Source organism: Sceloporus undulatus, chromosome 3, assembly GCF_019175285.1.
Source record: "Sceloporus undulatus isolate JIND9_A2432 ecotype Alabama chromosome 3, SceUnd_v1.1, whole genome shotgun sequence".
In the NCBI taxonomy this organism is placed as follows: domain Eukaryota; kingdom Metazoa; phylum Chordata; class Lepidosauria; order Squamata; family Phrynosomatidae; genus Sceloporus; species Sceloporus undulatus.
In genome coordinates, this window is record NC_056524.1 from 103993991 (window position 1) to 104019656 (window position 25666).

Here is a 25666-nt window from a genome sequence, read left to right on the forward strand (position 1 = left end):
TAGGCTACAGTCCTATGCAGACTTACTAGGGAATAAATCCCACCATATTCAGTAATGCATGCATATTTGGGATTGCATCGTTAACTATATGTTCTTCTGTTTTATTTTTCTTGGATGGATATAAAAAAAGGCTACATGTAAACAAGAGGGAAACCGTAGCAAAAATCACTAAGATCCTGTAGCAGTTAAAATAGCAAATGCACTGTGGTTTAGTTCAGGTAACTTAACCTGGTTTAACTGGTTTAGAAAATTGTGGAAGCAGAAAGTCAGACATTTGTAACCAGTAAAGCAACTTTCTAAGTTAATAATTTTCTTTGTGTTGGTACAGCAAATAGTAAGTCAGGACTGTACTGTACTATGAACTTAGAAGGATGGAATAGATTTGACATCTTTTTAATTGAAAGAAAGAAGTTGGCAGCATGAGCTTTGGTAGACTTCAGCGTACTTCCTCAGATGCAGTTGGATATGATGATGACGACGACGATGATGATATGGAGAGATCTTGTAGCCCCTTTGAGAATATAACTGAAAGAAAGCAGTTGGCAGCATGAGCTTTCCTAGACTTCAATCTACTTCCTCAGGTGCATTTGCATATGTTAGGTCTGGTGACACTGAATAGGACCTTAACCCAAATAACACATCACAACAGGGCTGGACAAGTCCAGCAAGTCAAGGGGCCAGCTTTCTGGGATTCTCTGGAGGATGCTTGGATTAGAAAAAGCACTAGCAGACAAGATATCCACTTGTGGGTTAAGAAAAATTAGTATTTTACTATTAAGCAGTGCAGGGATCCTGCAGTATATTTACCATATAAGTCTATAAGTCTAAAAATGTATGCCCCAAAATTGACCCCAAAATCCCAGGTCGACCTATTTATGGGTCACTATGGAAATGTGATAGCAGATCTTTCAGATTTCCCCACTGAGAAAGAGTTTCTTTATCTCTTGAGCCAAGCAGAAAGAGTCCTGGATGATTGATTGATTATTCTATATTGATTGATATATAATATATTGATTGATATTGCCCTCTGTTTAAGAATCCTCTCCTGTGCGTCTGACTGAAATGGAAGCTGAAACAATGAAGAAAAGCCTCAGTGAGAGTTTCAATTGCCATACGCACACATACACACACTGAAGGAGCCTCCAAGTTTTATCCTCCTCGGCCTATCCACAGGTCAGTAAATCCCATTAAAAGAACTGCATCATTTGTGACTCCCACGTTTGGGACAAAGAAATGTGCAAGCGTGCTATTATGGCATCAATCTGAAATGTACTCCAGATAGACATAAGTATCTGAAACAGGACCTATTTTCTTCAAATAATCCCTAGCATAATGGTCCCCAAAGGGCATTTCGGACTCCAGCTCCCAGAATCCCAGACTATTGGCCAACATGGCAGAGGCTTCTGGGAGCTGAAGTCCAAAACCTCTTAAAAGGCACAGTTTGGGGACCACAGACCATAACACTGGTTATGTGAAGAAACCTCTTCGTAAACTGAGTTGAAGGCTAACATGAACCATGGCAACCAAATGGGAAAAGATTGACCTGGGTATAAAAGGCACTGCAGAAATAACCCAGTTTGAGACTGCTTTACTGTATCTGCCCTGGCCCAGTGCTAGGGGATCCTGAGGACAGCAGTTTATCGTGGCACCAGGGCTCTCCCTAAAAGAGAAGGCTAAATGCCTGACAAAACTACAGTTCCCAGAATTCCTCAGCATCTAGCCAAGGCACAATTTGTTTAAAGCTTCCAAAATGAACCCGGAAGTTCCCAATCTTGACTATGATAGGCATATCTACTACTTTTTTTTACTATCTCTGTGGACCTCTTTACCAACCAACTTTTTTTTTAAAAAAAGGGAATTATGGGTAACCGGAAAGAAAAGAGAGAAGAAGGGAGAGAGGTTGATTGGATGCCTAGGTAGCCAATCAGGATCGCGTTCGAAAAGATGGCGGCGCTCGGGGGTCGAGGAGGGAGCTCTGTCTTGGAGGGAAGCAGCAGCAACAGTAGCAGCGCGCGCGTGGACTCGGACCTGCTGCTCCACCCGGAGCTCCTCTCGCAGGAATTCTTGCTGCTGACGCTGGAGCAGGTGAGCGCGAGAGCGAGCGGGGGCGCGCGCGCACGCCTGTTCTGTGTACTGAAGTAGGCCCTCGCGCGCGCCGCCGCCGAAAGGGGCGTGGCCAAAGGTGCGCGAGGGGCTCCCCAAAAGCCGTTAGGGGCTGCTGCTCTCTCGCTCAGTCCAGGCCTTAGCCCTGTGAGGGAAGGGAGGTTTACCTCAGGTTGCCCCCTTGACTCACTCCAAAGCTGGTCCTCTGGCTTAAAGGATGCCTCTGCAAATAAATGTACAGCGCTATATAAATAAAGCATAATAATAATAATACACCGTAGAAATAAATCAGCTTTACACATTACCCCCCCTCACACACACACACACACACGCTTTTGAACTGCCATGGCCCCCCTCTTACAGAAAATGAACTGCCATCGTCCCTCTTGCAGAACCCTGGGATGTGTAGTTTTGCGAAGCCAAAGGCCTTGTTAAAAACTACAACTCCCAGGATTCCACAGTGCTTAAAGTGAGGTCATTGTGTGTGGATCTATATACTGTAGAAATAGTGCAGTTTGACACACCACTTTTAAGTGCTGTAGCTCCATCCTATGGAATCCTGGGATTTTTTTTTTTTTTAGTTTTTACAAGGTCCTTCTCTGCCAAAGAGCCCTGGCGCCTCACAAAACTACAAATCCCTGGATGAAGCCATGATGGTTAAAATGGTGCCGGTGTCAAACTGAATTATTTCTATATAGTGTGGAGATACCCTCCAGTGTGGTAGTCTCCCATCCAAGTATTACCCAGGCCCAACCCTCCTTAACTTCTAAGATCACACATTATTTCTACAGTGTAGCAATAAAACAATAAAGTTGGGCAGTGATGGTGAACCTTTTGCAGAGCGAGTGCACAAACTGCAACCCAAACCCCACTTATTTACTGCAAAGTGCCATGCCCCTCTGGCTTTCTAGTATTGAACTCTGGCAAACTCTGTGCTGGGGCAACAGCATGCATGCCCACAGAGAAGGCTCTGAGTGCCACCTCTGGCACACGTGCCAAAGGTTCCCCACCACTGAAGTAGGGTCTGGCCTGTTAATACTTGGATGGGAGACTGCCAAGGAGTAGCACATACTATAGGCTAGATTTCAGTGGAAGGCAATGGCAAACTATCTCTGAAGGTCTCTTGCCTAAGAAAACTGTATGAAATTCATGGGGTTGATACAATTTGACAGGAGACATACACGCACACACACAAAGGGTACCTCCGCATTGTAGAAATAATTCAGTTTGACACCATTTTAACTGCCATGGCTTCATCCTGGGACTTGTAGTTTTGTGAGGCACCAGAGCTCTTTAGCAGAGAAGGTGAAAGACCTCGTACAAACTAAAAATCCCAGGATGCCATAGGATATAGCTACAGCACTTAAAATGGTGTCAATCTACATTATTTCTACAGTATAGATCTACTTACATTAACCAGATGAAGCTACAGTTGCAGATAAAGGAAGAGAAGAGAAGACAGTAATGAAAGGGGGGAAAGGTGTCAAATCCTGTCTCTATAGAGGCCCTTCCGAACATCTATTGCTGCATACTTCATGAAGGGCATCAGTTTTCCTGGAAAGTGTACCAATATATCACATGCCTATATAAGTCCATTTGTATGTTGCATTTGTAATTCACATTTGCAGAAAGAATATTGAAGACTGGAGATGTCCCTCATTGGGTCCTTGCTGACAAATCTATTCGACATTAACTTAAAATAATTTTTTGTTACCATGAGCAAAGATGCCCTCTTCTGGGAAGTTTTGCACTTTTCATGTGCCTTAAAATCACACTCTGTCAGCCTCAGAGGAGGTCACTGGCAAACCTCCTCTGAACAAATCTTGCCAAGGAAAGCCTGTGGTAGGTTCACTTTGATGTTACCGTAAACCAAAAATGACTCGAAGACGCACAGCAACAACAGCAAAATGAAGATGAACAGCATGATGTCAGTTGACATAACAATTCTTTAAAATAGTGCTTCTTGGGCTATCTGATGTGGGAAACCTGCAATTGTTTTTTCCTCTTGTATGCTCAGAACCAGCACCATATTTGTGTCCATTGTCTACAGTGTTTATTTTCTGGAAACCAGTAGCAGACCAAAGACCACCATTTTAAGTAAATGTATAATTATTCACAGGGCTTGTAGTCATGATTATATTTTTGTATTTCTCTTCAACAGAAGAATATCCTGGTTGAAGATGAGGTGAAAGTCAGTAAAGATAGCCTTACTGATCTCTATGTTCAACATGTTATACCACTGCCTCAGCGTGAGTTACCAAAAACTAGATGGGGAAAACAGATGGAGAAGAAAAGAGGACAACAGGTGTTGAAACATGGCATGAAAAGGTAATTCTGATTTGCTTCTAGTTCTTGGATTCTGAAATCCTTCAGAAATATGGATACGTAAGAAATTGCTGGGGCTATTTAGCTCAGTTTTTCTAATGTGACTTGGACTCTCCAGGGTTCCAGACCAGAGGTTTTCCCAGCTCTGCCTGGAAAATGTTATGCAAAGCCCATGCTTTACAAATTGTCCTCTCTCTTTCTACCGCTCAGCTAGTTTTCTTTCACTGGGGAATCATAATGATTGTGGCCTGTTCCTCCCTGATAAAAAATTGAATCAGATTTTATTTTATTGTATCTAATAGGGTTGCATCCCAAGCCATATAGGTGATTATGATAAGCATTAAAAGAAGTAGAAATTTGACATTGTGATTAATCTTCTTTATTTATTAACATTTTATACCACTTTTCATTTTAAAAAAATCGCCAAGTAATTTATGGTAGAAACAAATGAAGCTGCAATGTAGTAAAACCAATTGCTAAAGATAGTGGCTGGAATCCTGTACATTATCAGCTGATACTCAACTAAGTCCTTAACTATAAGTAACGTCTCCTGGCCCAAGTCAGGAGAAGTTGTACAATTACTACAATAATAAATGTATGATTATAAGTAGCAATCATGAATATGAAACACCTAGCTGTAACTGTTTCGTATTCATAACCACTACACAGTCATGGTTTTGACACAACGATCGTATCTCCCTCTCAGCCTGCTTTATGAAGCATCAGCTGCATGTGGAGAAAGAAGTCCATTCCGCTGATGAATCAGAGGGTTGAATGATGTTTTGATGGGTCGCATCAGGAGAAGTTATTTGGTTAAGTATAAGCTGATTCAGGATTCTAGCCAATAAAACGATGGATTAAAAAACCTAATGGAACCATTTATTAAAAAACAGGGTTAATCCATAAGTGAACAATAAAAAAAAAGAATTAGAAATATGCCTGGGTGCAGAGGAAAAATGGTCTTAGGTGATGTCAGAAATAGTTTATACAAGCAGTCTGCCTCTCCTCGTTGAGAAGATCCTTGCAAATGGAGAGGGCAAACACCATGGAAAATCCCTGCATTTGAATTCACAGGATATTTTGATCAGGGCAAATCCTGTGAATACAAATATATAGCGATTCCAACGCAACAGAAATGAGAAGAAATCATAGCAAGAGCACGGAACTGGTTTTCAGTGGGATTTGTATGCTGCTGGCATGCAGAGCTGAGTATCTAGCTGAGTAGCCAAGTAAATTCATTAAAAATGTCTGGTGCACCACATGCTTCTGTTTTTCCAAACAATTGTGTCTTATCTAACAGGAAGATACAAAGTAGTTCTGCCCAGCTTGGTAGTAAATAGAATGGGCAAGGACCTAGTTGGCCTTAGAATGAGTGTGACCAGTTGATCTTGGTTCTGTCCTGAAAAAAAAATTGTATAGTGTTTCCGTTGGAAACAAGTGCACAAATACAATAAAGAAAGCCCTGCTACTGAAGCAACATACCCAGCTTTGGGGGATTTGAGACTATTATCACAAGCATGGCTTGGAAATCAAGAACAGTCGCCTTCTATATTTGTGGCTTTGACTTTTGGGGATTTGATTATTCACGGATCTGATTAGTATATTCTCTCAAGAAATCTCTAGACCTTCCAGCATGACTCTCTGATCAACATCTGCCAGAAGTTGTGCTGGAGGACCTAGAGGTTCCTAGAGAGAACACTTCTCTAGGCATTTCTGCATCCTCCTTTGCAATTCTGTGGTCAATGTCTGACGGATGCTGACCAGAGAGTAGCACAGGAGGACCTAGAGATTCCTAGAGAGATGTTCTCTCAGGTAAAATAAATTGTGCTTTTTTATTTGTATTATTTTTATGGGGCTCCTGTGCCCCTAACCCCAGTGAATGTGGAAGGCCCACTGTATGTAATATCATAATGGACTCATGCTGTAGCTGAAAAGAAAGATCTGAAGGCACCTTTTGTTTAAAGCTGTAATTTTTTGTTTAAAACTGTAGAACTTAGGGGTTGTGCAGACCGTCCCTAAGGGGTGGCCTGCAGCCGCCTCCATTTTTGCCAGATCGGGGCTGTGGCAACCGCATGCTGTTGCCCTGATCTGGCCTTTGCAGGGTGCAGTAGCTGCAATGCTGTGGCTTTATTGTGCTCATTCGGCACTGCATCGTGCAGATGCAGCGCCAGAGGAGCACTGTGATGCTGCACGCCATGTGGAGCAGCGCATGGCATCAAGATGGCCTGGGGGCAGAGTCAGGGCATGCGTCATATGGTCGCTACACCCCAGCTCCACCCCCAAGCTAGCCTTTAACTAGGGCCCTAGTTAAGTTAGACTGTGACTGGCTTGAATATGTTTAGTATAATAGTTTCATAATTCTTAATGTATTAATTAATTGTGCCCTCCGAGGATATCCAGACACATTTCTTGTTACTTGAAGTATCTTGTGATACTGATGCAAGCACAGTAACCTGGAAAAAAAAATCATGAAAGTTGTGCATGCTTCCACGAAGTATTGTTAGGATAGTGTAAATTTTCATTGTGATTTTGTTTGTATCTGTCATCTGTTTCTAAGAATGATACATGACTGTTTTGTTTTTGTTTTTTTGCCAGCATTGCTACTGTAGAAAATCTAAGGAAACGACCACTCATAGTGTTTGATGGTAGCTCAACAAGTACAAGTATAAAGGTTAGGAAGACAGAAAATGGGGCTGTCGATGGTTTAAAATTTGCAGCTGGAAGTATGAGTACGACTTGCAGGAGACTGTCTGTTCCTTCAAATTCTTCTCCGTCTATGTCTGCTTCCTCTCATTCATCGGACTTTAAAGTGGAATCTAGGGTTAATGAAACTAAACAGAACAATATTAGAATAAATAACAGTATGACTTTGGGTCAGAAGTCCCCACCATCAGTGCCTATAACAGGAACTACTATTGTAAAATTAAAGAGAGCTGCTCCAAAAGAAGAATCAGATGCATCAGTAAGTGTACTCTCAGTGATTTGCAATTGTTTCCTTTAACATAGTCATCTCTTATCTTACATGTGAGATTTATAACTGTAATGAATTATTTCTGCCGCCTTATAGGAGATCACTAGCACTTTATGCATTGATTGTTAATGTCACCATAACTTTTATGCTTACACAATTTTATTATTGTTAAAAATGAGTATATAACAGTTAATGAGCTTTGCCCTCTAAATTTCCTTATTCCAGACTATTTGAAATGCCAGGGAAATATTTTTTAGGAAATTTTTTTAGCTTCATTTTATCTTTGGTTTTTAAAAAAAATGCCTACATTTTTGGGAAGATGAATTTGATAAGGAATAAGTTTTAGAATACAATATAGTGAACGTGATATATTACATCAAACATTTACTTGCAGTTATCCATTTTGTGTTTCCTTTCCTTTTCAACTAGCTATATCCAACAAAGATATCCTAAAATAACTCAACAAAGTTAATGGAATAAAATCAGTACCATCACTCACGTAGCCACCTACATCCTCAAAAAGTCTTTTCTGAATAAGACGTGGAGAGTGCTGCTGGAAGCGGGGATCCATCTCAATTCAGGTGGATCTGTGTTTGGGGAGATCCTTCCCCTCCCTAGGATTTCCTGAAGCCTATTCTACATTACTCCAGAGAGTTCTCTTGATTCTCCAAAGAAGCTTTTTATAACGCACACACAGAAGCCTCAGTGAGTGAGGAAACAATCCTTCTGTGAACTTCCTTCCACAGACTTAAAACTCAAGCCAACATTTCCAATACACTATCAAAAGGCCTAAAGCCAATTGTTAGTCCCAACTACAGTATCCCAGTTAATCAATTACAAGCCAACACTTACCTCATTGGGACTACTCAGATTGAGGTTAACAATCAAACCAGGGGTACAAAATATGTAGCCCTCCAAAGACTGTCAAACTGCAGTTTGCACAGTGTGACCAGATGTCATAATCACAAAGGAGGACAAGGCACCGCAAAATTGGAGGACATTTAAGAAAAATGTAGCCTTTATAAAATAAAAGCTAAAAACACTCGTATAAATATAAATTCATCTCATATGGTTTATTTACAACAATATTACTATCTGTATTTTATTATGTACCGAACTGTATTTTTATGATGAATTTATCTTGTTAAAATGCCTTGTTGGCTCACAGTATACTTTTAGAACTCTGAGCTAGACAGATGCTTAAAATTGTACTTTACTAGCAACAAACCTATGGTGGGACCTACATTTAAATTATTCCTTTCATTTGTTAACTGGGCTGAAATTAAGGGGGAGGGGACTCATTCAACATTTGCATTGTGTCCTCAAGCAGTCCATTGCTAACACATTTGCTGTCCTTTTCCCCTCTGAGAAACAAACCTGCCCTGGTGTCAAGTCTTGTCTGCTCCCCCTAGGAGAAAGAAATTTTATAAGGATCCAACCTATCCTCCTATATGCAGTGGGGGCAAGCTGCCAAGTAGACAAATTTCTCAAAGGGTAATGTAAATGTGGTGTTACTCAATAGGCTTCTTAGCTATGCTCAAAATGGAGGACATTTTGGCATTCCTCCTGGACAAAAGGTTGAAATATAGGAAATGTCTAAGAAAAGGAGAACATCTGGTCACCCTTAACTTCCAGCATTTCTCACCATGGCTGCACTGGCTAGGCCTGCTGCAAGTTGCCATCTGAACAACATCTGGATGGTTGCACAGTTTCAACTTTCAGTTTAGACTAATTTTTACAAGAACATTTTGATCCTTATATTAGGAAATGAATTGTCTGAGTTTTTTGTGCTTTCCTTTTTTCTTGTCTCATATTTTTGTGTCTATATTTTACTTCTAACACTAGATGGCAACATAAACCATGCTTCAGATGTTATGCCATGGTAGTTTAAATGTTTTAATAGAGCAAATCTAACATTATTTCTTTCTTCTCCTCAGAATGACCTAAAGCCTACCGAATCAAAGAAGAAGATCCAGCCTGTAACATGGCCATGAATGCACAAGGTGCTGGAAATGTAAATAACATTTTAGTCTTCATTTCAGAACAGACAAGTTGTATTGAACAGCATCACAGATTGCAGTGGATTCTTCATAATGTTAGTAAACCTACAGTATGAATTGGGCACTGTATTTTAACCCATCACCTGAAGAGAGCATTTCTGGTATTGCACTTTCTTGCCCTTTTGATAATTGATTTTAGTGGAACAAAACTGTTCTACCACCTTACCTTTGGAATCCTCTAGTATACTGTAGTTCAGCCTTTGCATGACCTGATCAAGAAAATCCATGTGAGTTTATCACTATTCATGTTCAACTGTTGATTTGTTCAGTAAATACAAATCCCTGTACAAGTGTATCTAGCTGCAATGGAAGACTGTGCTTCTCCATTCTGCTAGATTTCTCATGATTATCAAATAGTTTCCCCACAAAATAGTTTGTTGGCATGGCTAAAAAATATTCAGATCCTAGGGAGCAGGTACCAAGTATTTCAAAGATAGCTGGACTTTTTCAGCCTTGTTGTAAGGCTGTTATTACCAGTTACAGAAGTAGCAGAGGGGAAAGGCTGAACTGTGTGGTGTCTTTGCTTCAAATTGAAGTTCCTGTTATAATTGAAGATAAATAGTTTTTTGTTGTCTTTGGAGATACAGAGATGGATGCACACTAATAGATTGTGTATAGAAAGGATTTAAGAGAAAAGTAGCGCATAAACAAATGTTCTGCTTTTATACAAGTACTTAAGTATTTTTGACAAAATACTTGTACATTTGTGGAAGACCTTATTGACTGCTTACTGAATGCCTGCTAAACTTTAGGAGGAAAACTCACACTTATTTGGGCAGTTAAAAAATTGGTGTTAATTAACTATACATCAGGCAAAAGGGAATGAAAGTTTGCAAAGAAAAAAAAAAGTCTTGCCTTCTTTGTGTATGTGAACATGGCAGGTTTGTTTAGAAGCATATGGATTCTCCTTTGGCTCATGTGAAGCCCATGCACATTGAATATAAATGAAGCCCATGCACATTGAATATAAATGTTTGAATCACACTCCTGTACACAAAATAATATTGAGTCCTATGCACAAAAGGAATTTTTGTTTACTTAGATGCCCTGAAGATACTGGCAGCATCTCAGTGGAGCAGCTTATTAACTTAGTTCCAAAACTTTTAAATTTTTAGAATTGTTAATATGCAGCCATTTTAAAATGCAATTCAGTTGTAGTAGGAATTGTCCACCTTGCTGGGAGCAATGAGCAATGCAGCCAGTATTGAGCACATTGCTTCAGGGATTTCAGTGGGACAGGTAAGTATATACTACGCACTTGTTTCTAATGTAAACTAATGAGAGATAGAGACCACACTTGTCTACCTTAGAGCAAGTGCCACTGAAGTTAATAGGACTTGCTTCTGAGTAGACATGCTTAGGATCGCACAGTTTGTGTACAACTTCCATTAGATCATAAGATGTAAGTATGGTGTGTTTGCAGTGTTTGGCTCTTCCTGAATACGTGTGCAGGTTTTGACTTTAGTACAGCACATTTTAACGTTTTGTGTTTTGTATCTGAACAACTGTCTTTCTATTAGCCTTATTTGGTTTAAATAAATTGAAATAAAAGTGATCTCTCAAGTTGTGTGGACCTGCTATATGTTTCAGTTTTATCTGCTGTGTGAGACTGATTGTGTATGTACGTTTTTTCTGGGTAAGTGCTTGCAAACCAGGAATTCAGGTGCATTTCTGGGGTCAGCTTTGAACCTGGATGCCCACATATCAATTGTGGCCAGGACTGAACTGGCAAAGCTAAAGGTAGAACTCCAACTGTGCCAGTTTTGGGATATATGTAATCTGGATTCCACCTGCCATAGTTACCTCTCAGGCACTTCTGTGTGCACTTCTGTGAGGATTACCTTTGATCACTGATCAGTATGATAGTTAACTCAGACTGTATAGAGAATATGTAACTTCTGTGTTGATAGCTTCAACGATTACCCATCTAATTCTAGATACAAATCAAAGTGCTACTTAAGACTGTAAAGTCTGATAAAACTTTGAGCTCTGATTATTTGTTTATTATAGCTCTTTCAAATGATTTTCCATCATGAACTTCCTCAGATCTTCTGAGGGCATCTTTCTATCTCACCATTTTCAGAGGCACATTTAGTGAGGACGAAAGAGGTCTTTCTTGGTAGTCACTCCTAGATTTTGGATCACCCTTCCAAGGAAGGCTAGACTGATTCACTTCTTGTAGTTTTCCTTCTGGCAGGTAATGACTTATTTAGCCATTCCTTTGGGATTAAAAGCTGGGCTGTTGTTGAAGGGAACTGCTGTCTATTGTATTTTTCATCTGTTTTCAATGTTTTAATTGTATTTGTATTCACTGTTAACTCCTTTGGCAGAGAGACAGGATATAAATTTAATAAAAGTGTGAAACATAAGTTTCAACAACTAGAGTTTTCAAATATTTCTCATAAATGACATTATTGTAGTTTTGCTGTGCTTAAATGTTTTCTATATAATCCTTTTTACAGCATTCCTGATAATTATATCCGTACAGAAGGGTAAAATTTGCTTTGGTTGGGTATCTATAGCTAATTTAGGATTTTACCAGTAAGTGTTCTCTGAACCCATCATGTTTAAAATAAATTGTTCTTTTTTGTCTCTCAGAGGAAATTTTGATATCTGTTACAAAATTGGGAAGAGTAACGGACATCCCACTTAAAATGAAAAGGACAACCTTGTCTCAGAAACCTAACTGTAGTTAACCATTAGTGAAGGAAAACAGTGTACTAGTGTGGCTAAAATTATTTTTCCAGTTGTCCAACCAGTAACACATATGTTATTGTGGTTTTTGGGCATGCCACCACTTGCAATACTGGAATCTGCCCCAAAGCGTGACATAATTTATATGATAACGGTTGAATGCTGACTGAAGAAAAATCCTAGAAGATAAGCTGCTCTGAACTCAGCAAATATTTCTGAATCAAAATTGTTGTTGTGTGCCTTCACGTTGCTTCCAACTTCCAGTGAACATATGGTGAACCTGTCACGGGATTTTCTTGGCAAGATTTGTTCAGAGAGGGTTTGCCTTTGCCTTCCTCTGAGGCTGAGAGAGTATGACTTGCACAAGGTCACCCTGTGGGTTTCCATGGCTGAGCAGGGACTCAAACCCTGGTCTCCAGAGTCATAGGTCAACGCTCAAACCACTATACCACACTACACAAATTAGGACTATTGTTTGTGGTCCCTAACATGATATTTGTTGGAGAACAGAGCTGTTGCTGGAACCAAAAGCACATACATGTTCACATGATCAGTTTTAATGAGGGGCTATTTGGTGAAGCAATTAGAGGTTGGCTTTCTTTAATAGATTGACTTGTCTAATGAATTAGTCCATGATAATAGCTCATCCAGAGCCAGAACATCTTTACAAATGGGGATTTGGCTGCTATCTCTCAGTATCTCTGCAGCACTTGGAAAAAGGTTACATCCTTTGTAAGTGTTAAAAGTACACAGACAGTCAAAAATATAACTTCTACATGTATCAGCTACTTAAAATGGTGTGAAATATTTCATATTGCTTGAAGAAAGCCAAAAATGGAACTGCTACATGCCAGCATGAAAAAAATGTACAGGAAAGGCCCTGAAGTAGTGTGGCCTAGCAGCTTGCAACCAAAGCTATTTTATATCTTGCAACCACAGCTATTTTATATCTTGCAACCACAGCTATTTTATAGTTGTACTGAGAAATACATGTTTGCACAAAAATCTTGTTTTCTGTGTAAAATTTCCATGTAATTTTCTACACAAAATAATCCCTCCCCAACACTTTAGGATGTTCAAATATGGGGAGAAAATTGTATACAATTCTGACTGGTCTGATCTTCTTCATGCTGGGGTTTCCAGATAGTCAGTGAATCTGTTTTTGTTTTGTTTTTTTCATTTGGGAATTCATAATAATGAATATTCTTTCCATCCCCATTTACAAGTGACAAACTGCTATGGCTCAATGCTATGGAATCCTGGGATTAGCACTAGAGCATTGACAGAAGGCTAAATGTTTCACAAAACTACAATTCCCAGGATTCCATATCATTGAGCCATGGCAATTAAAGTGGTGTCAAACTAGATTATTCCTGCAGTGTAGACACATCCCAAGCTTCTGATGAGGCTCCTTTTTACAAAGGTTTTTTTTTTTTTTTTTTTACAATTACACCTTTTCTCTTTGTCCTCTGTCCCTCTGGCAGACTTGTTAGCAGCACTGTCATTAGATAGAGGGTGGGGAAAAGGCAGACTTTTAGTGCCAGGTTGCAGTAGCATGTTGTTGTGTTGTCATGTGCTTTCAAATAATTGCTGACTTAATGGTAATCCTGAGGCAAACCTATCATGAGGTTTTCCGGGGCTGAGAATGTGCGACTCATCCAGGGTCACCCAGTAGGTTTCCATGGCTGAGTGAAGAATTGATCCTTCCTCTCTAGGATCTGAGTCCAGTGCTCAAACCACTCCCCTACCCTGGTGTATGCAGTAGCATAATAGCAGTAAATAGTGCAATAAAACTTGACCTGGGAAAGAATGGGGCTTTGCTCTAGCGGATCCTGATGTAACTCTGTGTGCCTGTCTACAACAGGCAAGATGAAACAGCAGCTGTCGTCGGAAATCTTTATTGAACATGTGTGACCAGCAAAACAGATGGAAAAGAGGAGAGCAGAGAATGCTGGCTCACCAGCTTCACCCAGCATGTTTAAACCCACTGGGTGACCTTGGGCAAGTTACATACTCTCAGCCTCAGGGGAAGGCAATGGCAAACCTCTGAGAAAATCTTGCCCAGAAAACACCATGATAGGCTCACCTTAGGATTGTCATGAGTTGGAAATGACTTGAAAACACACAGCAAGTTTGGCTACAAAAATATAAATCAGAAGAAAAGTGGAAACTGATGAAAACATGATTAACCCTGGATGAATTTTGGAAAAAGCTTTCAGGTGATCTCTAGAAGGTTTAAAATGCTTTTGTTTACTTATTCAAGACATATCTGACCTGGTTGTCACATATCACACGTACATGTTAGCTTTAGATAAAAAGTTCACTGTTGTTTTTTCTGGTGCTGAAACCTATCCCTTTTCTTTCCATGTTATTTCTGCCTCTGGCTCCAAGTTTTCTGTTAGAGGTGTAATCTCCAGGAACATACCTAGTTTGTTAACTGTGGTATATCTGTATTATATGTGATCAGCAACTTCCTTAAGAAATATGTTTGCTAGAAATATAAAACATGAGGTTACTACTTTTTTTCCTTTTCATATGAAAAGGTGTGGGGTATTCTCTGCTGTCTGCATGGATTCAACATATGTAAACAAAAGATGTATACACAAGATTTCCCATAAATGCTAATATTTATTAGAAGTAAATTTTAAAACATCAACATTCACCAAAACACAGTAGACTTGTTAGAAATGCATTTTCTTCATAAAATACACGGTGAAATGAAATTTCAAAAGAAGTACCAAAAACTAAAAATGTACTTTGTGCACTGATCTTTCAATACTGTGTAATATTGTGTTCCATTTAAATTTCATGCAATCTGATCCTGTGTGTGGTTTATTCAGAGACAATCCCACAGAGCTGAGTGAGAGTTATTCCAATGTAACAACACTCAGAGTAGCAGCCTTAATCTCTCATTTTAAGGCATGAGACACAAAACGTTCTATGTATTTCCTACATATAATCCCCTTCACATCTGCCATGAGACATAAGAAATAATGATTTTTTTGCTCTAGCTAAACAGTGGTCATGGTAATCTGTTGGGAAGACCCATTTTGAAAAGTATATTTTGCACTGCACCCATCTGCTAAAAAGAAATATATATGGATATTGTCTGAATAGCTCACAAGTGATTCTGAATTACATTTATTACCTAACAGCTAGTGTCAAAATCACCTTCCCTTTTGTTACTTCTCCTTCTCCAATGCATTACTAATATCTAGGGGGGAAAAGTTAACTTATTAGTATATATAGTAAATTGCTGTAACAACAAGACATCACATTTTTCACATCTGATCAAAAGCCATACACATCATTACTCATTTTGGAAAATATATGCATTTTATGAACAGCTATTTAAAACTACTTCTAAATGTCTTTCCCACACTCAGGACACAGGATGTCATCCCTTTCTGTGAGGAAACCACGGCCCACTAATGACAGGGAACATTTCTTACAATTGAAGCAGTCATTGTGCCATTGGCGTTCCTCAAAGGAGATATATTTGGTGCCTCCCAGTCCTGAAAAAGCAAAATAAGTCATTAGGAAAAATCATGGTATATATCCATGTGAAGCCATTTTGGACAAATACATCATTTTTGGTTGATGAGGAAATTCTATGATCTTAAATGTGTGAGATCCTCTATGATGATTATGAATGTGTATCCTAGATGTATGCATTCATAACTTTTATGTATTCACAATCCCTAGGCAGCTCCTTGTTGAGGGACTGTCAGGATCATGGTCCTGCCATGCTTAGTTGCTATGCTTGGGCAGATGTATGTTAATGTGGGATGATATGTTATACTATCCTACTGGTGACTTTAGGAAAAGAAAAGATTGTGCATCAGTAGTGGCCAGGTATAATGAGCTGATTTGTGGAGAGTATAAGCTGTAGATTACAAAGGTCTTTCTTGTGGGAAGCTGTAGTATGAAATGGGTCAAGAAAGGGAAGAAGGAGGGGTGAGCACGGGGAAGACAGTATGTTTTGAGAAGCTGACAAATGGGATGAAGGCTTTTGTAACGGATGAATTGGTTGAACTCTAAGTTTACTATGTAACTGAAAAAATTATTCAGTCCTGATAACTGAGCTGTGATCTACTCTACTTACTGAATAAAGCTTTTCTGAATCTACTGAAGGCTTGACGTTCGAGGAATGGAGTAGTCTGTTCATTACAACAGTTGTGTAGGGACCATGACAGTCCTCCATTCCCCACTTACCAGGCAGCAGCCACTGCAATCAACAGGGTCCTATTCCTGTAGCTGACTGCCATTGCCAGCACCCTTTCCATGAGTGATCTCTGGCATGAGGAGTAATTTTGTGATAAAATCTTTGCAAGCTCTTTCACTAGCATTTGTCGAACGGCACCAGTAACTATTTCCTTTTCACCTGGTTATTTTGAAGTCAACCCAAATTTAGAATGCCTTAGGTTTTTAAAATAATAAAAAAATGAGTGTTTTTGCATTTCTTAATTATTACACTATTCTTCTGCCTTATTGCTGAGTGAGACTCTTTTGACTTTATGACTTAATCATTAAGTGACCAATCTCAAGTCCTTGCTTTCATAACGATAAACAATGCCAAAACTCTTTGTGATTTTTTTTTTGCATCTTGCACTCTATGCTGATCTGATTTATTATAATTTTTTGTGATGCTCATTAAATGATCCTTTCTCTTTTCAAAGAAAATGACTGGAAGATACTTACCACTTATTGGATTAGTGCATCCTGCACACTTCTTGGCATAGAGATTGCAATAACAGTTCAGACAGTATGCAAACTCATCTCGGGAAGTAAAACGTTGTCCAGACAGCTGTTTTTTGCATCCAGTACATACAAAGCACTCTTTGTGCCATGGTTGCTCCCGGTAAGTAATTCCTCCTGTAGTGATCGACTGTTTAATTGTATTTTTAAAAGAAATAGAGAAAAGAGGTTGCTGCTTGTGTACAATATGTCCTTCATTTTCACACCGTTTCTCTCTTCTTGGAGACAATCAATTTCTGCTCCTGGAAGCCTCCAGGAGTAGCGCTTTTAAATTAAAATATAGCTGGCCAAGTTTTAATTCAAAAGCAGAAATTGATTCTTTTTTGAGGGGGTGGGCATTGGAGGCACATCAGTGTATCCAGAACAGTCCTGGTGTGGAGAATGCCGGTGTGTGTGTGTGTGTGGCTATATGTGGCCCACAGCCTACACTTTGTTACCCCAATCTGTAAACAAGTTTCCCTTTACCGCTAATCATCACACTAGGTTTATGAGATTGTCAAAGTGGGAGTAGACATGAGTTTCTTATGCTTTAATAGAGCCTCACATTGGCATCATGAGATGACTGCCACAAGATAATCAAACAATACCTTCTTGCACTGGACACACTGCATAGCAAACTGCTTCTCATAGCAGGGCACACAGAAATTTTGATTGTCTTTGGGGATGAAACTCTTTGTTCCAATGGGCTGTTGACACCGATGGCAGATAAAGCAGGTCTCATGCCAACTATTTCCTTTGTATTCCATCTTGCGTGTACCTGTGAGGGAGATCATAATGTTGAAAGTCTGGTTCAAAGCACTCTCATAAAAAGGGAAGTAGTAATTTGTGTTCCACTTCCAGTTAGCTTTCTAGGAGAAGCAGTGCACACATTTGACAGAAGCTGGGGTTAGAGCTCCAGCTTCTTTTTTTAACCACAGCTCCCAGAGATGCAGTCCCCAAAAGTAAATTTTCTAGGCTTTGGGGTTGGGATTATCAGTGAACCATTATTTGTCTTACATCCTGGGCCGTCCTAACCCATAACATACATAGTTCAGTTCCATTACCCATTCAGTTCTTGAGTAACCATTCACAAGAGAGCCAGGACAAGGGTGAATTAAAATGATTGCTTGGGTGTTTTGTTTGCAGTGGCCTCTCACTAACATTTAGTAGTGGGCATTCCTCTGGGTGAAGCACTCTTTTCCTTACATCTGGGTTTTCTTTTATTCTTTTTATCTTTAGTGATCCTGCCAGTCAGGAGTTTGGGAATAGAGGTCCTGAACCCTACTTAGCAAAATTAGCCCAATGGAGCCTCCAAGTCAATAAATTGGTTTTACATTTAAAAATAAGTAGGGTAATGCACATAGCCACCTAAAGAGCACCCTCCAACACAGCCAGATCATTCAGTCCAGAGTCTAAAATTATCAAATTGCATTATTGTCCTCATTTAATTCTTTTGGGTTAATGACAGGTACACTTGTTGGAAATGAACCTGAATTCTGAGTCTTTTATAGCTACACATGTGATATTTGGCATCATCCTTAGATCAGTACCGAGCCTCCATTGAGGTTTGTCCTCTTGTGTTTCCATAGAGTTTTGAGGAGATGGCACTCTGTCCAAAAAGCATAGAGCATTTCCTAACACTGATCAGTTTAGGCAGGTCACCAAAAAGACTACTTTCTCATTCAACTCCCAAGATTCCATAGGATAGAGCCATGACACTTACAATGGACACTTACCCCAGTATATGAGGCTGGTGCCATATTGGAGAAATGAAGCAGTTTGCGATCACATTAACTCCCATGGGTCTATGCTATGGAATTCTGGGATTTGTAGTTTGGTGGTAGCACCAGGGCACACTGACAGGGAAGCCTAAATATCTCACAAAACTGCAAATCCCAGAATTCCATAGCATTGAATCAAGGCATTTAAAGTGGTGTCACACTGTAATATTTGTGGATGTCTCTACACTGCAGAAAAAAATATGTCTTCTGCCTTCTGAATTAATATGAGCCCTTATCCCAGGAACTCTTGCAAGTATATAGTAGCTTAAAAGGTCTTTAAATGTAGGATGGGAAATTCAGACTTGAAGCCTGTGTGGTTTCCACAGATATCTCCCATATATTTGGATAACAGGGGCAACAGAAAAGAAAAATATAGCCAAGGATGACAAAAGTACAATAGCAAAGGAAAGGTTTCTGAAGGCCAGGGAAGAAGAAAAGACCCCTGTTTTCCCCCCAGTATGTGCTATAAAATAACAAACATGCAATCTAGGGACATTTTCTTTCATATGACGTGGGGTAAGATGAAGGTAGGAAAGGTTCTTACATCATCCACAACAGCATAATGGATTCTGGTCATCGTTGTATAATTGTGGTTTATATTTTCCTGTCTTCTAACCAGAACTTCTCCAATTTTAATGTCATGGCTCATCAAGCATAAAAATTAGTTTGAGAATAAGTGACATGAGAGGCAATTCAAAAAGGTTTTTTTTAATTGCCAGTGATCATCAGCTGATTACACACGGACATCCTGACTCATAAGAGTTGCAAACTCTTTTCTTTCTTCTTTTTGGTTAATTTTCATCTCTGTCTTCTGGCTCACCTAGTATAAAGATATTCCTGAGCTATTTCATTCTGTTCAACAACAGAGATCAAAGCAGGTTTAATTGGGCTTTGAATTCATGATCCAGGAAGTTGAAGGGCAGCTAGCTTTTTGAGAGAACAAATTTGAAAATGAGGCAATAGTATAAACAATCAAACCTCCAGTATTCAGGGGATAATTTCTTCCATTTTACTTTTAAACCTGGATCAACGATGTGCATTTTGACAGCTCCTTTCCTTATATTTAAAAAGTTCCCAAGACATAAGATAAATGTTAGAAAGCTGGTGCATGAAGGGTTTCAAAATGATCTGCGTACCACTCTGCTCTCTCAACTGCAGGGCATTTCTAATCATCATAGAAACAAAACTAATTACAGTACTCACTACAAGACCATCCTTTAAAAAAGTTTCAGAGGCTAACATATGACAATATAATTCTAAATGCACAGTGAAAATCTGTTTATAAAAAAGGTCTTTCAGAAGGTAGTCCGGATTATCTAAATGACTGTATCTTCCTATATGAGCCTACCCAAGCAACAAGATCTTCAGGAGAAGTGCTTCACTAGATATTCCCCATTTATGAGCATGTTTGGTGGGAACACAGGGGAGGGCCTTCTCTGGGGCTGCTCCCAGACTCTGGGGCCTCATTCCCGCTTACAAATAAATTGGCTTGCAATCCGAATCAATGGATTGATTAGACGACAGAGCGTGGTTCACACTACATTTGCCCCAATTGCGTTTTTTCCCTGTAAAATAACCCACTTGTGGTTCACATTCACGAATGAATCGATTCAAAATGAAACCACTCCAGCCAGTCGAAGAGCAAATTTAAATTGATTCTGATCCGCATCTGGTTCACACTTGTGCAGAATTATCCAAAAACGCATGGAAAAAATCAGCGTCAAAAAGACGCAGGTTAAATAGGTCTAGTGCTTCAGCAATTCGATTCAAGTGGGAACCAGGGTCATTTGAACCGGTTCAAACCAATTTGCGATCTGGTTTAAAAGGTAGTGGGAATCAGGCCTAGAACTCCCTTCCTTGGGAGGCTAGGCTGGCTTCGTCTTGTTCTCCTTTAGTCAGTGTTTTAATTCTACAGACATTGATACTACTTTAATATAACATTTCCTGTGGTTTTAACCATATGTGTTTTTAGCTGTTATTCTTAATTCTTTTTATTTTGTAAGCTGTCTTGAGTCCCAGCACTGGGGAGAAGGGAGGGCATGAATAAAGAACAGAATCAGATTGGATAGGATAGGATAGGACAAGATAATTTGGATAAATTGGGTAGAATGTCTTCCACATGGCCGTTAATAGCACTACCAAAACCCATCTGTGAGTGCATAGACAAACTGTAGCCCTCCAGAAATTGCTAGACTACAACTTCCCAGCATTCTTTTGGTCTAGAGTTGCCATGCTGAAAACTGCAAAGGGTTCCTGTGCCTTTAATGGTTGCATTGGAGAGTGCATTCCAGCAGATGTTGCATGGCTACCTCATTGCATGAGAAGCAGCACCTATTTTAATTCCCTTTTCTGTCAAAGGTACAGGAGCCCTCTCCAGTTTTTACTCTAGCAACCCCATTGCTCACCAATAGTTAAGTCAGCAAGGGCTGAGGGCAAAGGAGGTATAAAAATGTCCGGAGATCTGTGTTTTGCTTACTCTTGGAATTGTTAATCCCAACTTTTGAATCAATGAGTTTCCTATGTATTGACTTACTATTCAAGAGGTCTGCTCTGTGCATGCTCTTTGTTTGAGTGATGGGATGATCAGGGCAGGAGAGAGATTGTAACATAAGAGAGGATAAAGAAGACTATAGAAATACAGACTCCAAGCCATCCATATAAGAGTCACACAATTTTAGAGTTGGAAAGGACCACAAGAGCCATCCAAATCCCTACCAAGCAGAAATACAGCTAAAACACTCCTGAAAGATCGCATCCAACCTCTGTTTAAAGACCTCAAAAGAAGGAGATTCCACCATGCTCCGAGGCAGTCCATTCCACTGTCAAACAGAACTTACAATAAAAAAAGTTCTACCTGATGTTTAGCTGGAATCTCTTTTCTTGTAATGTGGATCCATTGGTTCATGTTCTAGTGTATGGAGCAGCAAAAAAAACAAGCTTGCTCCATCATACCCATTCAGATATTTAAAGATGGTTATCGTGTAACATCTCAGTCTTCTCTTCTCCAAGCTAAAGTACTAGCTACTTGGTATTATGGAAGGTTACAAGCAGAGCAGGGAATCAAGTAGCCGTGAGGGAGGTGGCACTTTGACTACATTCCTTATTCAAATGTGTAAAGATGTTTAGCGAAATTGTCAGCAAATATGTTTTATAGATGGTAGTGGGGTCAGATGCAAAAGACAAAAGAGTATCCAATTGGTGTCTGAAGGTTTTGGATTAGCCAGATTAGCTTGGAAAAGTTACTTTTGGGACTGTAACTCCTCGAATCCCAATTTCCACCTAAAGCCCATTCCCAAAGCAGACAAGTTCTAACCTGGCATGATGGTCTTCTTGCACTCACTACACTTAGAGGAATATTCATTTGAGTAACATTCAGTACAGAGAAGGTGCTCTTCTTTTGCAGCAAAAGGTTTGTCCACCAGCGAGTTCTTACACTGGAAGCAGTGGAAACAGGTTTCATGCCAGTGCCGGTCCTTGTAGGATAGATCCTGCAGAAAACCCAAATCACAGGATGACCTTAGCAAACTGGCTGCAGTGTTAAGAGAACATAACGACTATGAGTGCATAATGAAGAGAGAGAAAAATATCAAAGGTTATATTCAAATTAAATTAAAGTCAGCCTACATTTTGCCAAGCAAACAAATATAGCATGAAACATAGGGTGCATCTATCGTAGAAATAGTGCAGTTTGACACCATTGTAAATGGTGGAGCTCCATCCTATGGAATTCTGTGATTTGTCATTTTACAAGGTTTTCCATCTCAGCCAAAGAGTGTTGGTCCCTCACAAAACTACTAATCCTAGGATTCTGTAGGATAGAGCCATGGCAGTTAAAGTGGTGTCAAACTGCATTATTTCTACCATGTTGATGCACCCTTGGTGTGTGCACGGAGCACGATCATGGGTCTGTAACGCTTCCTGCTTTTTTATATACACAGTTTACAATATTAACAGTCCCACCTCAAAAAAGCATGCAAGAAGATGCCAATTTGCATAAAATTAGCACGTGCTAATTTACAGGTAGGTATGTAAATGTAGGTATCATTACTATATTTTAAATAAGAATGCATGTCATTGGGTCTGGAGGAACTATGGCCATGCAACCTGTGTGGCTGCTCAATCTGTTTTCTGGGTGCTGCTGATGGTTAACATCAAGGCCTTTGCTCTCCTTTCATATGGATTTTTATCTTAAAACTAGAGTTGGACAGGAAGGCCCTTCTGTACAGCAGGATGCACAGGTGTAAATCCTAGTGTTAGTCAGAGTACAGCCACTGAATTAAAGGGATTTACCTACATGTTCATTCACTATTCAACAGTAGATTCACTGGATCTACTCTAGAGATTTTATCAGCTTGCTCTCCTGCTACAATTACTATAGTTCAAGAATGGAATCATATTGGCTTGGCATCATTTCTTATCACACTTTTCCCCATGATAGTCCTTTGGTGATTCATGTGTGATCTGTTTCTGGCACTGCCAAATGCTACCTGTGTTAATGTGGGGCTTCCTGGCTTCAGGAAACTGTTGGCAGCCACAGTCACTGCTCCTCCCACTTTCTGAAGTGTGAGGCTGCTGCGTGTACATTCACACAGCAGTCCCACATTTTGGGGGACTAGCTAGCTTCGGCAAGTTGTTGGGAGGATGATTGCTATGGGCAGGAGCAAAATCATGCTCACTCATACCAGGTGACTGCATGAGAAGTGGAACTGCCACGGAAGGGACCTATCGCACAAAGGCAGTAGTGGAACAGCAGCAAGAATGAGAGCCCATTGACAGGTTTTGTCCTTCAGTGAAAAGATGCACTACAGTATCAGATGGAATTTGGGTGACAGCAGGACAGACATGACATTGTGTGATAGGTATTGGCCAAAGAGGCTTTTCTCCTGTTATTTTTTTTATTTTTAGCCCTGTGTGGTAAAGTCTTAGCTGGGATAAACCAGCAGTAGTCAGGTGATAACAATGTATTAATAACAATGTATCAGTAATATTAATGGCAGTAAAAATATTTCAGGAGCAGCTGTTTTGGCCATACAAAATAATAACAAAATCAAAAATATTAATTATTTTATTGAGAAAACCCAAAGGTACAAAGTACGCCATTCTAAGATTTTAAGCTGACTGGCTTTTTTTTGTCAGGCAAAGACTAATACCATGTAGGGGGAGAAAAAGTGACAGTGTTTTGGGGTAACAGTTCTGCATCTTGCTTGAGGTGTTTGCTTAAGATGGTGTTTAAAGAGGTCTTGAGAGAGGATCAATGCAGATATAGGCCATAGGGGCACTGGGAACAGAGGCAGTGAAAGAAACATAATAAAGTTCTCTCTCCATTGGCAGTAATCAGCAACTTCCTTGAGATCTTGGCCTTCCTTTGTCCTGTGAGAGGCTGCAAGCCACTTTATATGCAGAATATAGTGAACCCCAACAAACAAAAGGAAGAAGAACTTCATACAAAGAAAAATACAATAGAAAGTGAGAGCTTAAGTGTGAGAGAACATTAAAAATCATGGTCTTTGAATTACTATCAATCCACAGCTGTTTCATACCCTCCAACATTTCACAGATGAATTTCAGGATTCATGTGGTCAAAATGCCAAAAGGTATTAATGGGGAAGGCTGCAGCAGTTTGCTTTTGCCTGATCCAACTGGAAAAGGCAAGATTCTGTTCTCTCGTGTCCTCTCCTTCCTGCTGAGTGCAAATTACCTTTTCATTTTGAACTCAGGTTGCAGCAATTAAAGTAAGCTGGAGACAAAGAGGAAATGTGGGAGGAAGAGAGAGAAACGGATATTTTAAAAGCAGCTGACAAAGTGAGATGACAGAGGGACCAAAGTGGGACTGTTGAAAAGGTACACTGTTTCAAAAGTCACTTTGGAGACTTCCAGTTAGGACTTTATTGCTGCCTACAACTGCATATGAAGCTCTTCATATAGGAATCCAGGGTCATTAGGTGCAGAGCCAGCCTGTGGTCTAATGTGGGGACATTCCTGACAGTAATCAGCAGTCATGTCACCCACACTGTTGTACACACCTATCAAAGGAGGGGGGAAAGGAACTTTTCTTTGCAACTTGGTTAGTAATGTTTCATTTCACATGCAGCCACTCTCATCTGTAGACCCTTCCTTCATTCATCTCCTTTGACCATATTTTGCCTTGGGAGCAAGATTTCTTGTGAAATCAGGAAAATTCCATGTGTGTAGACAGCTAATGGGTCAACTGTGAGCCCAACATCTATGTAATCTGACAGGGCCAGAAAAAGATGGAAGAAAAGCTTAGAAGGGAGGCTCTTGAGACCTGTGATCTAGAGACACTGTGCTGCTATTTCATCAAGGGTCCAAAATACACTGCAGAAATAATCCAGTTTGGGGCAGCTTTAACTGCCATAGTTCAATGCTAGGGGAGTCCACAAATTGCAGTTTTGTGAGACATTTAGCCTTCTCTGTCAGAGAGCTCTGGGACAACAATAAACTACAATTCCCAGGATTCCTTAGGACTGAGCTAGGGCAGTTAAAGTGGTCTCAAACTGGATTATTTCTGCAGTGTGTTTTGGACCTTGGTCTTCTTAATGGATTTTTTGTGTGAGGAGAAAATATGGAAGGATTTAAGAAGCACACAAGAGAGTTACAAGTGGAATCTTTCACTGTCACAACCCCTTCGTAAAATTATGTGATTGGAGCAGGTCTTCTAGATCTGCAATATGTGGTTGTAACTCCCATCAGCCCAAGCCATGATAGCCAATGGAGATGACAGAAGTTGTACCCCAGGAACTGGAGGGTCACAAATTGCCCGAACCTGTTCCTTAAAGAACAGACTATCACTATGGCTTCTCCTACACAAGTCTATCAACAGAAATCTTGGCTACATTAGGTAATATTAGCAGTGTGAGTGTTTTAAGCGAATTTTAATAAAAACTGCTTAGAACAAAAAGACAAAAAAATCCAGATAGTTTTATCTGGCATGGTATACACTTGTTTTTATAAAACTTAATTTCACAAACAACCAG

General features: G+C 39.8%; 2 protein-coding genes across 6 annotated transcripts in view; one reads left to right on the plus strand and one right to left on the minus strand.

The window, feature by feature from the left end:
• Positions 1 to 1048: 1048 nt before the first annotated feature.
• Positions 1049 to 10392, plus strand: C3H2orf49 (chromosome 3 C2orf49 homolog). Its single transcript, XM_042460928.1, has 5 exons — positions 1049 to 1173; positions 1855 to 2085; positions 4265 to 4431; positions 7024 to 7390; positions 9337 to 10392. Exons 2-5 carry the CDS (start codon positions 1945 to 1947, stop codon positions 9391 to 9393), a joined length of 732 nt encoding a protein of 243 aa, XP_042316862.1. The 5' UTR covers positions 1049 to 1173; positions 1855 to 1944; the 3' UTR covers positions 9394 to 10392.
• Positions 10393 to 14770: 4378 nt separating this feature from the next.
• Positions 14771 to 25666, minus strand: part of FHL2 (four and a half LIM domains 2) — a 34143-nt gene continuing 23247 nt past the window's right edge. For 4 of the 5 annotated variants that reach the window (XM_042460734.1, XM_042460738.1, XM_042460736.1 and 1 more), the window contains 4 exons: positions 21985 to 22159; positions 17499 to 17668; positions 16855 to 17041; positions 14771 to 15668 (listed from right to left, as the gene is read on the minus strand). In XM_042460734.1, the coding sequence (XP_042316668.1) occupies positions 15517 to 15668; positions 16855 to 17041; positions 17499 to 17668; positions 21985 to 22159 (684 nt within the window). In that variant the 3' untranslated portion in view covers positions 14771 to 15516. Of the gene's footprint in view, positions 15669 to 16854; positions 17042 to 17498; positions 17669 to 21984; positions 22226 to 25666 lie in introns of all 5 variants that reach the window. The other variant, XM_042460733.1, reaches the window with a different exon arrangement.

Bases quoted from the DNA above. Each gene is read 5' to 3' on its own strand.
- C3H2orf49 (XM_042460928.1), top strand. From the start codon at position 1,945: ATGGCGGCGCTCGGGGGTCGAGGAGGGAGCTCTGTCTTGGAGGGAAGC. The intron at 2,086-4,264 runs GTGAGCGCGAGA...TCTCTTCAACAG, and splicing joins TGCTGCTGACGCTGGAGCAG to AAGAATATCCTGGTTGAAGA. The intron at 7,391-9,336 runs GTAAGTGTACTC...TCTTCTCCTCAG, and splicing joins AAGAAGAATCAGATGCATCA to AATGACCTAAAGCCTACCGA.